Source organism: Puma concolor, chromosome E3, assembly GCF_028749965.1.
Source record: "Puma concolor isolate L17-30 chromosome E3, mPumCon1.1.hap2, whole genome shotgun sequence".
Classification (NCBI taxonomy): domain Eukaryota; kingdom Metazoa; phylum Chordata; class Mammalia; order Carnivora; family Felidae; genus Puma; species Puma concolor.
The window spans coordinates 27831262-27845748 of NC_141682.1; the positions used below are offsets into that span (position 1 = coordinate 27831262).

At 48.5% G+C, this 14487-nt stretch overlaps 1 protein-coding gene across 11 annotated transcripts in view; it reads left to right on the plus strand.

The window, feature by feature from the left end:
- SYT17 (synaptotagmin 17) overlaps positions 1–14487 on the plus strand; it is a 121050-nt gene that overhangs the window by 88358 nt on the left and 18205 nt on the right. For 10 of the 11 annotated variants that reach the window (XM_086692966.1, XM_086692969.1, XM_086692971.1 and 7 more), the window contains one exon: positions 12227–12392. In XM_086692966.1, coding sequence (XP_086549092.1) covers positions 12227–12392 — 166 coding nt within the window. Of the gene's footprint in view, positions 1–2507; positions 2740–12226; positions 12393–14487 lie in introns of those variants that run through there. The other variant, XM_025916922.2, reaches the window with a different exon arrangement.

Here is a 14487-nt window from a genome sequence, read left to right on the forward strand (position 1 = left end):
GGGAGTAGGGAGTATGCAGGGTCCCCTGCCAGGAAAGGGCTGGCACTGGCTCAGTGATAATCCTAGCAACATTTGCTATCATTTATTGAACATCTACTACTTGCCAGCATCTATGCTAAGTTTTAACGAACAAATTACTTCATTCAATCTTTGTGGGGTAGGTTCTGCTGGTGTCCCCTATTTTATTAAGGGGGAAGCTGAGGCCTCAGAAGGGCAAAGTGACTTCCTGACAATACACAAAGTGGAGGAGTGAAAGACTCCAGTTTTTAGAGGCATTAATTCCTAAATGCAATGACATTCGCAGTGAAAACACCAGTGGATGTGAAAACATTTATTTTAGGGGCACCTGGGTGACTCAGTCGGTTAAGCGCCTGACTTAGGCTCAGGTGATGATCTCACAGTTCGTGAGTTCAAGCCCCGCGTTAGGCTCTGTGCTGAGAGCTCAGAGCCTGGATGGAGGCTGCTTCAGATTCTGTGTCTCCCTCTCTTTCTGCCCCTTTCCCACTCACGCTCTGTCTCTATCACGAAAATAAATAAACGTTACGAAAATTTTTTTAACATGTATTTTTTTTAGGAAATAAATATTTATTAAATTCTTGGACCTATTTAGTGAACAAACATAATTGTTAGCCACTTTTTAAATTTGCATCCAAGTTAGTATAAAGTTCAATAATGATTTCAGGAGTAGAATCCAGTAATTCATCCCCTACCTATAACACCCAGTGCCCATCCCAAGTGTCCTCCTAAATGCCCCTTGCCTATTTAGCCCATCCCTCTACCCACAACCCCTCCAGGAGCCCTCAGTTTGTTCTCTGTAAGACTTTCTTATGTTTTGGCCCCCTCCTTGTTTTTATATTATTTTTGCTTCCCTTCCCTTATGCTCATCTGTTTTGTATCTTAAATTCCACATATGAGTGAAGTCATATGATACTTGTCTTTCTCTGACTAATTTCGCTTAACATAATACCTCTAGTTCCATCCATGTTGTTGCAAATGGCAAGATTTCATTCTTTTTGATTGCTGAGTAATACTCTGTTGTGTGTATATATATATATCACATCTTCTTTATCTATTCATCCATCAAAGGACTTTTGGGCTCTTTCCATACTTTGGCTATTGTGGATAGTGCTGCTATAAACACGGGGGTGCATGTGTCCCTTCGAAACATCACACCTGTATCCCTTGGATAAATGCCGAGTAGTGCCATTGCTGGGTTGTAGGGCAGTTCTATTTTTAGTTTTTTGAGGAACCTCCATACTGTTTTCCAGAGTGGCTGCACCAGCTTGCATTCCCACCAACAATGCAAAAGAGATCCTCTTTCTCCGCATCCTCGCCAACATCTGTTGTTGCCTGAGTTGTTACTGTTAGCCCTTCTGACAGGTGTGAGGTGGTATCTCATTGTGGTTTTGATTTGTAATTTCCCTGATGATGAGCGATGTTGAGCATTTTTTCATGTGTCTGTTAGCCATCTGGATGTCTTCTTTGGAGAAGTGTCTAGTCATGTCTTTTGCCCATTTCTTCACTGGAGTATTTATTTTCTGGTGTTGAGTTTGATACGCTTTTTATAGATATTGGATACTAACCCTTTATCTGATATTTCATTTGTAAGTATCGTCTCCCATTCTGTCGGTTGACTTTTAGTTTTGCTGATTGTTTCCTTCACTGTGCAGAAGCTTTTTATTTTGATGAGGTCCCAGTAGTTCATTTCTGCTTTTGTAAAAAAATACTGAAGTCCGGGCAAACCACACACTAGAACTAGGCATGAATGATAACTTTTGCTTCTCTTTGTTGAGCACTTATTCTGTGTCAAGAACCTTCTGCAGGCACCTCTTTTAACCCCTAAGAAACCCTGAAAGGTGGAGGGATGGGGAGGAGGTTAACTCACTTATGTCTTCCTAGGCAAGCAGCTAGTTCTTTTTTTTTTTTTTTTTTTAATGTTTATTTAGTTTTGAGAGAATGACTGCACGCAAGCAGGGGAGAGGTAAAGAGAGTGAGACAGAGGATCCAAAGTGGGTTCTCCACTGACAGTAACGAGCCCGAGCCTGGTGAAGGGCTCAAACTCGAGAGGCATGAGATCATGACCTGAGCGGAAGTCGGTTGCCCAGCCACCCAGGCCCCGCAAGCAGCTAGTTCTAATGCCTGCAGGGCCGGGGTGGAGGGACAGCTGAGCCGAAGCAAGCCTCCTGCCCGCTGTGGACTTCCGACTTCCAACTTCCTTCGCACTGCGCTCGGACTTGCATTTTTATCTTCTGGTATGTATGTATTTCCTCCATGGGATCCAAGATACTTTCTTTCCTGTGACAGGCCCAGATACAAACTCTGTTATTATCCCATCTTACAGAGGAGAAAACTGAGTCTCACAGAAGTGAGCACATGCCCAAGGCCACGCAGTGGCTCAGAAGCAGGGCTGCGGGTTTCTCTTAGTTCCCCGGAGGGGGCTGACCCCGGCAGCCTTCAAGCTGTCACTCGGAGCTGTCTCCAGCAGTGCCAGTGCCGGGAGGAGGGAGGAGAGAAGGGAGGGGAGGAGGAGGAGACTGGGGTCTACCCAGTGAGTCCCGAGCTCCCAGCAATTCTCGCCTGCGCCCAGAAGAGCTCCCAGAAAGGCTTCTCTCCTCCACTCAGGCCTGGAGGTGGCTTCCTCGGGGCTCAGGATGCAAAGGTGGGGGTTGTGGGCCGCGGCCTCACTGACCCTCCTTTCTGCACAGGCTTTTCCACAGACGGACATCAATATCAGCCCAGGTGAGCATAGGGGCCAGGGCCGGAGCAGGCGGAGAGGAGGACACCTCACAGATGCTTGAGGTTGTATCCGTGAGGCCTGGCTGCCTGGGCTGCAGGCCTGCCTGACCCCACGGTGTGGCGTGAGCTGAGCTGGCCCCCCCCTCCCCAGCTCTTCCATCTCCCCTCCCGGGCCCCAGGGGCATTGTGCTAGGGTCACGCCCCAAAAGTCCTGATTTTAAATCCCAGTTTTGCAACTTAAAAACTGTGTGACCTTGCCCAAGTTTCTCAACCTCTCTGAGCTCAGCTTCTTTGGACAATAGGGGTGAGAGTGGCACCCTCTGGGGCTACTCTGCAAGGGAAGTCGGATGAAGTGGGGGAGTACTTCATGCTTGGTGCCTGGCACCGTAGGAAGATCTGAAAAGGCTGTTTCTGTTAGGGATTTGGCACCTGGGCTCCCCACCCTGGCTGTGGCAGCTGCCCCCAGGGAGCTTTCGGACCTGCTGCTGCGCCACCACCGTTGGGCAGGCTGAGGGGACACAGTTGTCCCTCTCGTGACCTCCCTGGAGGTCACTGCTCTGTGGCCCACTTCTGAGGGTTTTCTGTGTCCCTGGGAATTGGGACCTACCAGCCTCTGGCGTGTGGCGTTCCAGTCTCCAGCTTGAAAGTCTCAGGGCTTCAAATGAGCTCAGTTTCTCCTCTTGGCAATGCGGAGGCTGGGGGCTCGTTCTGAGAGACCCGTCCGGGTGGGAAGTTTCCTGAATCCTGCAGCCTGCTCAGGGCTGAGGATCTTGCCTGTCACCTCTGCCGCGAAGGTTATTTCCAAATGTTGTTTAAAATATATGAAAATAATAATAATTATTATTATTAATGGGGTGCCTGGATGGCTCAGTCAGTTAAGTGTCCGACTTCAGCTCAGGTCATGATCTTGCTTTTTGTGAGTTCGAGCCCTGTGTCGGGCTCTATGCTGACAGCTTGGAGCCTGCTTTGGATTCTCTGTCTCCCTCTCTGCCCCTCCCCCACTCGCACTCTGTTTCTCTCTCAATAAATAAATAAATAAATTAATTAATTAATTAAATAATACCTATGACCAATTAAGATTTACACAGCCCTTACTATATGCCGGGCATTGTTTTAAGCACTTTTTTGTGTGTATAGATTTATTTAACCTTCACAATAACTTTATGGCAGAGATACCGTTTTGATCCCCATTAAAGTATGACTAATAATGAACTACTTGTAAGACTCCCATAAGACCACATTATTGGGCTGTTACAGTGTTGGGACCAACTTAAACAGTGGGGTGATAGGGTTACCAGAGAAAATGCCTGGTGCCCGTGTAAATTTGTATTTCAGGTAAATAGTCATCTTTCAGCATAAACATGTCTCAAATATTACGTGGGACAGGGGCCTGGAAGGCTCAATCGGTTGAGTGACTCTTGATCTTGGCTCAAATCATGATCTCACAGTCTGTGAGTTCGAACCCTGCTTCAGGCTCTCTGCTGTCAGCGCAGAGCCCACTTCGGATCCTCTGTGCAATTCTCTCTCTACCCCTCCCCTGATCGTGCTCTCTCTCTCTCAAAAATAAATAAAAACATTTTTTAAAAAAATTACGTGGGACGTAGGCTTAAAATTAGTTGTTTATCTGAAATTCAGATTTACCTGGGCCTCCTTCTTAATCTGGCCACCCTGATGGTGGGAGATGAGTTCATTTGGGCAAGTGTCGGGCTCCAGTTCTGTCATAAAATCTCTGAGCATCTGTCTCAGTCAGCTCTGGCTGCCATCACAAAGTAGGATGGACTGGGTGGCTTCAACAACAGGAATCTGTTTCTCGAAGTTCCAAGGCTGGGAGGTCAAGGTGCTGCCTGATTCAGTTCCCTGGTGAGGGCCCTCTTCCCGGTTTGCAGGTGACCACCCTCTTGTTATGTCTTCCCATGGCAAAGAGAGAAAGAGCATGTGCACACTCTGGTCCCTCTTCCTCTTCTTTTTTATTTTTATTTATTTGTATTAATTTGTTTAATGTTTATTTTTGAGACAGAGACAGAGTGCAAGCGGGGGAGGGGCAGAGAGAGAGGGAGACAGAATCAGAAGCAGGCTCAAGGCTCCAAGCTGTCAGCACAGAGCCTGATGCGGGGTTCGAACTCACAAGCAGGAAGATCATGACCTGAGCTGAAGTCGGATGCTCAACCGACTGAGCCTCCCACGCACCCCTCTCTTCCTTTTCTTATAAGGACACTAGTCCCATCATGGGGGTCCCACCCTCCTGACTTCATTGAACCCTCATTGCCCCCCCCAAAGACCCCACTTAACCATTATATTGGGGGTTAAGGCTCCAACATATGAATGGGGGAGGAACAGGGGGACACAAACATTCAGTCCATAATAATGTCTTTCATCCTTGCTCTTATGGCTCAGTTTCCGCATCCATGCAATGGGCAAGCAGGAGAGAAGATGGACAAAATATCCTTGAAGTCTGCCTTGTATATTGCAGTCTTTCCTTTGTATCCAGTGTGTGGAAAGGGCCTGAGGCTGAGTTTGCAAGTGGAAACAACTGGGGAGTCTCCTCTCTCTCTCTCTCTCTCTCTCTCTCTCTCTCTCTCTCTCTTACTGCTTATGTTCCTGGCATCTCTGAGCGTCAAGTTTCCTCCTCTAGAAAGTGGGGAGAATTAGCAGTGCCTACCAAACATTTGGGGGATCTTCAGTGAGGTCATGACGTGAAGTGCTTAACACACGGTAAGTGCTTAAAAACTGAGTTCTTACCGCTAGTACTTCTGTTACTGCAGTTGTTGATGAGATGATAGAAATGGCCAGAGACGGTTTTCTGCTGTGACAAAAACCTCCATTGGAGAAAGGAACTTCCAGACATCTCTCCCCCAGCTCACCCCCCGCTCAGCTGAGAGCGGCACTGAGATCACTTCAAACCCCGGCAACCTTGGAAAGCTCAGAACTGAAGTTGGCAGGAAGGGTTGGGGAATCCATGGAGCCCGACCCTTCGATATTACAGGTGTGGAAGTTGAGGCCTACAGAGGCCAGTGACCCTGCCATGGTCATCATCCGTCCAAGTGGTAGTTCTCCTTCTCTCCAGGTTCCCAGCCCAGCAGAAAGTCTAGTTGGGGCCTGGGCAGACAGATCTTCTCGAGGAAAGTGGCTTCGAGTCAGAAGAGAACGCGTGCGTGCAGGTGTGTGTGTATGAGTGTGCATGTTGATGTGTGACTAGGGCGGGCTCATCTTAGGGTGTCAGGGAGCCCCTGCAGACCATGAAGCTGAGGGCACAGTCAAAGCCCTCCTTATTGAGAATGGGCCTAGTTTATCCTCCCCTGGATACTCCCAACTCTTCCTTGCAGAAAAGAGCATTGGTCATATTATTACTGATCCCAGCGCTCCTAACCTTCCACGCACGTGAAGATATATGCACACAGTGCATCGGAGCCACACCTCTAGATTTGCTTGAGATTACTTTAGACACTTCTGGAAGGCTTGGGAGGCTTTAGCCAGACTACAGCCTTTCCGTAAAACCTTTTCTCCGAACCTGGCTTTGATCACATTGTTTAAGTGGATTAATGAGTGTAAAGTGCTTAGAAGGGAGCCTGGCACCTAGTAAAAGCTACATAAATATTTGCCATTATGATTCTTCAACCGTTACCAACAAGTTTCATTTCCTGGCTCCTGAGGCCAAGTACTCTTCACAGCAAAGGACATTCCAGCAAAGCGTTTGAAGTCTGAAGCTCACTGGCTGCTTCCGCAGGCCCCCGGGGGTGGGCAAGGGGGAATCGGGCTTCTCTTTCCTCCAGGAAGCTGGCACTGTACTCCCAGCTCCAGGCAGGTTTCGGGGCCCAAGCTGTCTCTGTAGTAGTAATATCTAATGCTTACTAGGATGCCAACCATGAGCCAGGCCATGGCTTCCCTGTGAAGTAGGCATTATCGTCATGTCCATTTTTAGATGAGAAAACAGAGGCACAAAGCACTGAGTGTCCAGCTGGGGCCGTTGGACTCCAGAGTCCACGCTGGAGCATGGAGGTCTGAGCAACTGGATGTCCCTACTTCCTCGAAGACATCTCAGAGCCTGGATCATAGAGTCAGATCCCAGAGTGCCGCATGGACGCTCTGACCCGTTCCCCACCCCTCCTCCACGGTCACGGAGCCCTCTGCATATTTCTGAAGTGCATCTCATTGCCATGTGTGTGTTCCTCTCTCCATACTGAGCGACTTGAGGTCACAGACCTCAAAGCCCGGTAGGCACCCAGGAAACATTGAATTATTTGCTTAATTAACTTTTGGTCTTAGCTCAGGCTGCTATAACCTATGGTGAAAACACCATACACTGGGAGGCTGAAATAATAGGAATTTATTTCTCCCAGTTTGGGAGCCTGGGAAGTTCAAAATCAAGATCTTGAGCAATTTGGTTCCTGGCGAGTACTCTCTTCCAGATGCTGTCTCCCCCCACAGTGGAGAGAGGGGGGTGAGGGTCGGGAGCTCTGTTCTCTCTTTCTCTTCCTATAAGGGCACTTATCATAGGTTCCCCCCCCCCCCCCCCATGAACTTATCTAACCCTGATCACCTCCCAAGTGCCCCATGTCCAAAGACATTGAGGAGTTAGGGCTTCAGCATATGAGCTGTTAAATTTGGTGTTTGATATATTTGTCTTACAAATGAGAAAACCAAGACCAGGAAAAAAAAAAAAAAGAGGTTTCCTGGAGGCACTTAGTGTTTAGGGATGTCTGAGCCCATCCTGATACCACCACCATTTGCTAGCTGTAGGGGCAAGTGACTTCAGCTCTCTGAGCCTCAGTTTGCTCAGCTGTAAAACGGGCATGATACCGATACCCCTCCTAGCCTGATCTGAGCAGTTATACACTCACCACCCAACGAATGGCTGCTGCTATTAAGAATGTAAGACATTTCCCAGTGCTCTTTCCTCTCTATCTTGTGGCCACGAGAGTGGCCCAGAGAAGGGAGAGCAAAACTCGGGCATGAGAAGCCCCAGGACCACCAGTGCGGATCCAGGACTCACTAGTGGAGGAGGACGGCCTGACAGCGGGCTGTGTGAACCAGGGAGGCAGCGGGAAGTGAGGCAGCCCTCCCAGAGGCCACCTTCCCGGTCTCCTGGGACATCTGGGGCCCAGGAGTGGGGGTGGGGCTGGGGGTTGGGACGTGGCCCCCAGAGCCTCCCTCACCGCCCCTCCTGGCTGGCTCCCAAGGCGGATCTGGGCGGGAGGCAGCGTGGTAGTGCACTGTGGGCGGCTGGATTGGTGCCAGGGGAGCGAGCAGCCAGATTGAGTGGGAAGGTGACAATTTCTTCTTTTAAAAAGAGAGAGAGAGAGAAAAAATGAGGCCTGAACTCCACTGGTGTGTTCTTTTTTCTTCACAAGCTCAGAGCTCCCAAAGACTTTGACTCCCACCCCAGCTGGGAGACCTTGGTGGCCTTTAGTGCTGCTAATTGAAGGAAAAGACCACTGCAGGCTCCCGGTTTCCAGAGCAACGAGCCCTTTTGTGCATCCCCTCCCCTTCCTTCCCCTCCACCCTCCCTCTGTCACCTCTGGCCTCATCTCTTACCTTCTCACCCTCTCCGATTCCCAGCTTGGCTGAAGCATTTGCAGTTCTCCAAATGTTCCATATTCTCTCATACCCCCAGGCCTTTGCACCTGCTGTGTCCTCACTGGAAACATGTTCCCTGACTCTTATCTTTGAGGTCTCAGTTGAGACATCATCCCCTCCCAGAAGCTTCCCAGATCTCCAAATCCTAGGTGCCACTTTTAGGTGCTCCTGTGGCAACACCCTGAAGTTTCCCCATCTGGGAAGGGGGCTCCTGTCCTAATCAACCCATGAGCTCCTTGAGGAGACAGTTGGAGCGGCCACCAGTTCAACTAGGGAGACAAAGCGAGTAAACAAATAACCAGCCTCCAAAAATAATTTCGGGGTGCTCCCTCAAGTTTTTGCCAGCGTGACCCACATCCACAAATGGCATAATAATTTATTTCTGTGCTTATTTTTCTTAAAAAGTTTTTAACATTTTGCTTATTTTTGAGAGACAGAGACTGAGTGCAAGCAGGGGAGGGGCAGAGAGAGAGGCAGACACAGAATCGGAAGCAGGCTCCAGGCTCTGAGCTGTCAGCCCAGAGCCAGACGCGGGAAGCCCACGAACCATGAGACCATGACCTGAGCCAAAGTTGGACGCTTAACTGAGCCACCCAGACGCCCCCATTCTTATTTTTCTTTATGTCAATCTTGTAAAACCCAAGCGATCAGAAGCCCCCTCTGTGTAGCTGGCCACAGTATCTCCAGCTAACTGCCTGAGCCCAAGTGGGTGCTCAAATAGAATTTGTTGAATGAAAAAAGAAATGAATGAATGTCCAGACCATCAAGACTGAGTCAAAAGGAAATGGGCTTAAATCCGACAGGAATCTCTAAATTAGGTCTGGAGCCATACAGCCTGGCTTTAAAAACCGCCTCCGCCACTCAGCTGCTGTGTGATATTGGGCATGTTACTCAACCTCTCTGTCCTTGGTTCCTTCCTCTGTAAAACGAGAGTGATTGTGGTATCTACCTTGTAGGATGTGTGAAGACTAACTGAGCTGATATGCGCAAAGAGCCTGACACCATGCCTGGTTCAGGTGACAGCCAGTGGGGTTGGTCCTGTTTGTTACCATCATTACCTGACTCATCAAGCTGTAAACCTATAGAAATCCCTTCGTGAGAGAGACACAGATTAGCGAAGGCTACTTTGGGGTTCAGGCTGATAAAAGGCCTCTAAGACCCTTCTAGTCTCAGTTTCTAGAAATCCCAGAGGGAAGGGGGGTGTGGGATACCAGGCAGGGTGGAGTTCATTATCCCATGTGCAAACACGTGGCTTTTTGCCTCCCAGATCCTTCCAATTAAAGGCCTTTGCCTGCCCAGGTGGAAAAGGGAATAATTGAGCAGTGACCTGTCACAGCCCCATTTTCTGGTATGTTTCACCCCAGGCATCCATAACCACCATTTGTTCAGTAGACAAAATCAAAGGAACCAGGAGGGTGAAGGAGAGAGCTTGTTTTCCACAGGGAGACCTGCTTTGGAAATATCCACCAGGCTTTAGGACCCAGGAGAAGCCTTTGGACCTTGGGGAGAGGGGAGTAGGAACCCTGGCCGCCTCCTTTCCCCTTCCAGCCCCTTTCATTTAATTATTAAAGTCTCTGTGCATCTTCAAAGGTAGTGCCACAAAGTTCCTACAAAGAGCTCAGCAACATCCACTGTTTCAAGAGGGGGAACAAAGCAGGACTGACCGTGTGGCTGTCTGGGGCCGGGGGAGGAAGGGCAGTTCTGGTCAAATGAGAAAGCCCAGTGGCTCTGGTCAGTGATGGGAGACATGGAACCTGTCTGCTTAGCGTGGCTCTCTGGATTAAGACATCTGACTCTTTCCCCCAGATAAATGCGCATGCACACGTACACACTCTTGATTTTGCACTTCATTTCAGGGGACACAATGGATCCCCGAAACCCCATCAACCCCGGCTATGAAACCCTGAGCTAATCATTAATAGTCATACTATTACAGAGCAATCCATGGACGCCAAGCATTTGGCGAACTTCTATGAAGTAAGGTGCTGAAAGACAGTGAACCATTCTCAGCCCCGTTGATGTCCCATGATGAGGCATCATGTGGACTTTCAGATCAAAGACTCTGGTGTCAGGAGGTTCGGTTCAAATCCCTACCTGCCACTTGCGAGCAGGATGACCTTGGGCAAGTCACTTAACCTGTCCAAGCCTCAGTTTCCCTGTAGGTGTGTGACACATTACAAATACTTCATAAATGTTGTCCACTACTTTATTATTCAAGAGCTCAGCCAGCTGTTACAGTGGCTTGAAAGGCAAAGATCCCACACCCTTGGGGGGGGGGCCACAAAAGGGGCCCCAGAGATCAACCAGTTTGACAGCTGAATGTGCCATTGTCACCTGGCATGTTAGGCACAGAGCTGGAGGCTGGGACCCGGACCTCCAGAGTCCCAGTCCAACAGATGTTAGCCCTGCCCCCCACTGTGGGTGAGCTACCTAACATAGCTCAAGGCAGGCTCTCAGTGCCCCTTCTTCCTCGAAACCAGTCATCTTGAGTTGTGGTTTCCAAAAAAAAGATATCTCCTAAGAGGCCTTCAAGGGGGTCGAGGCTTGGAGGAACTTTATTGTCTCAAAAGTGGATTTCCATCTGTGCTTTTTCAGAATTAAGGATGCTTCCTGAACCCCAGTAGTTCGCTGGGCTACAGATATAAATAGGCTTGGCTATAGTTTGTCAGTAGACACGTGGAGAAATATCTGCCCTCACCACAGAGCCCAGAGTTGCACATTGAAACAAGACACCTTTTTTTTGCTTATAAAATTTGCAAAGATTGCCATTAAAGTGACAACACCCGGCACTGGCGAGGGCACTGTGAGATGGGCACTCTCAGACATTACTGTGGGAGGATAAATTGCTTTCAGGAGGCAATTTAGCAAGTTGTATCAAAGCCTTAAAAATCTCTCCTTGGAAAATCTTCAGAAATGCTGAAAAAAGCTTGATGTATGAGGCTGTTCATCTCAGCATTATGTGTATTTGTTTTTAAAAAAAGGGAACCAGTCTAATTATCCACAAATAGGGGAATGATTAAATAAACTCTAGGGGGACCACTCCGTGGAGTATTCAAGAGCTATTTAAAACAATGTTTATGAGGGGTGCCTGGGTGGCGCAGTCGGTTAAGCGTCCGACTTCAGCCAGGTCACGATCTCGCACTCCGTGAGTTCGAGCCCCGCGTCAGGCTCTGGGCTGATGGCTCAGAGCCTGGAGCCTGTTTCCGATTCTGTGTCTCCCTCTCTCTCTGCCCCTCCCCCGTTCATGCTCTGTCTCTCTCTGTCCCAAAAATAAATAAGCGTTGAAAAAAAAAATTAAAAATAAAATAAAACAGTGTTTATGAAAATTTATAATAACAGGAGGGGAATATATTCTAATTTTTGGAACTCTGAATATTGACAGGTATGTATAGTACAATATAATAATTGAATTTAAAAAAAAAATTTTTTTTTTCAACGTTTTTTATTTTTATTTTTGGGACAGAGAGAGACAGAGCATGAACGGGGGAGGGGCAGAGAGAGAGGGAGACACAGAATGGGAAACAGGCTCCAGGCTCTGAGCCATCAGCCCAGAGCCCGACGCGGGGCTTGAACTCACGGAGCGCGAGATCGTGACCTGGCTGAAGTCGGACGCTTAACCGACTGCGCCACCCAGGCGCCCCAATAATTGAATTTTTACAAATCACTGCGTTCAAGCATGATACGAAGAAAAACACACCAAAGCAGTAACATTTTTCAAGTGTTCTATAATGAGCATATATTACTTTTGTCATTTGGTAAATTTTAGGTACGCATGTATTTTTTGGACCTCAGGCATAGAATGTTACTAATCACAATGGGACATGTTTTACTTTCACTCTTGAAAAGGTGTCATAAGCTGTAGGAACAATGTTTCCAGTCTATCAGCCCTCCCGCCAGCCTCTTTCTCTGCCCACAGCCATGCCCGAGCTGCCCCCGGCTTCTCTGTGCCCACTGTTCTGGATGGAGTTCCAAGGCCACTGCTACCGATTTTTCCCTCTCAATAAGACTTGGGCCGAGGCTGACTTCTACTGTTCTGAGTTCTCCATTGGCAGGAAGTCTGCGAAACTGGCCTCCATCCACAGGTGAGTGGACATCCGTCCCCCATAGCCCAACCAAGCACCCCCTTTGGAACGGAGAGTGAAAACTGGCATTTCTCACTGGTGTGTTTCTCTTTGGTAATTCAAGCTAACTTTGATCTAGCCCAATTTCTCATTGAAACGGATCCGGCCTGGGGGGGGCTCGGTCGGTTAGGCGTCCAACTTGGGCTCAGGTCATGATCTCGTAGTTCATGGGTTCAAGCCCTGCGTTGGGCTCAGTGCTGACGGCTCAGAGCCTGGGGCCTGCCTCAGATTCTGTCTCCCTCTCTCTCTGCCCCTCCCCCACTCCTGCTTTGTCTCTCTCTCTCTCTCTCTCTCTCAAAATTAAATAAACATTAAAAAAAGAAGAAAGTTGGGGCGCCTGGGTGGCGCAGTCGGTTGAGCGTCCGACTTCAGCCAGGTCACGATCTCGCGGTCCGTGAGTTCGAGCCCCGCGTCAGGCTCTGGGCTGATGGCTCGGAGCCTGGAGCCTGTTTCCGATTCTGTGTCTCCCTCTCTCTCTGCCCCTCCCCCGTTCATGCTCTGTCTCTCTCTGTCCCAAAAATGAATAAACGTTGGAAAAAAAAAAATTAAAAAAAAAAAAAAAAAAAAAAAGAAGAAAGAAACAAACCGATCCAGCCCAGTTTCTCATTGAAACAGTTGAAGGCGAAGCATGTAGCATGGGAAGCTAAGAGCTGCTACAGGATCCACCTTCACATGTGCTGATTTTGTGCTGTGCCCCGCATGACAACACGGGGCTTGACCCTGCGATACAATGTGCATAATGTATATACCAAGAATATAATACGAGGAATAATAAGTGACGTCTATTTGCTGAGTGTTTGTGTACAGCATCATTTTGAAGCTCTCTCAAACCATATTGGGTAGGTATCTTCCTTTGCACAGACACGGAACCCGATCCTCCAAGAAGGTAACTTGCTCAAAGTTACATAGCTTTAAAGCGGTGGAGCTGGGATTGGAACCTGAACGGTCGAATAACCACCCACCAAGGCCACCTTCAGCATTCCTCTGTGTCTCCTAAGCCCCAGCCACATTGACCGTCTCAAAGTTTTACGGTCTGGTGCAACCGTTTTACTCCTCCAGACCTTTGCACATTCTGTTCCCTCTGCTGGGAATTCCCATCCCCTTCTCCTCCATCTCTTCACGGAAGTCACGCTAACTCCGTGGCACCGAAATTGCACTCATTGCCCACCTTTCCTGGAGCCCATTTTTCATCACCTTTTATTTATTTGTTATATTTATTTTTTTTTTAATTTTTTTTTAACATTTATTTATTTTTGAGACAGCATGAACGGGGGAGGGGCAGAGAGAGAGGGAGACACAGAATCGAAAGCAGGCTCCAGGCTCTGGGCCTGACGCGGGGCTCGAAGTCACGGACCGCGAGATCGTGACCTGAGCTGAAGTCGGACGCTCAACCGACTAAGCCACCCAGGCGCCCCATATTTACTTATTTATTTTGAGAAAGAACAAGCACGAGCTGGGGAGGGGCAGAGAGGGAAAGGGAGAATCTCAAGCATGCTCTGACATTGGGCTCGATCTCACGAACTGTGAGATCGTGACCTGAGCCAAAATCAAGAGTGAGACGCTTAACCAACTGAGCCACCCGGGTGCCCCTTCATCACGTCTAACTGACTTGCTTTCACATCCGACGGCCTTGCCGATGTATGGCTTCTTTTCAAGGACCTCAGAGACTTGAAGTCAGAAAGACAGTTGGTTCTTTATGCTTTAGAGTCACTGACTTTTGTTAAGAACTGAGAAGGGGTCCTGTATCTTAGTTGTTTTTTTTTTTTTTTAATGTTTATTTTTTTTTCAACGTTTTTTTTTTTTTGTTTGTTTGTTTTTTTAATTTTTGGGACAGAGAGAGACAGAGCATGAACGGGGAAGGGGCAGAGAGAGAGGGAGACACAGAATCAGAAACAGGCTCCAGGCTCCGAGCCATCAGCCCAGAGCCTGACGCGGGGCTCGAACTCATGGACCGCGAGATCGTGACCTGGCTGAAGTCGGACGCTTAACCGACTGTGCCACCCAGGCGCCCCTTTTAATGTTTATTTTTGACAGAAAGAGATAGATAGCGTGAGTG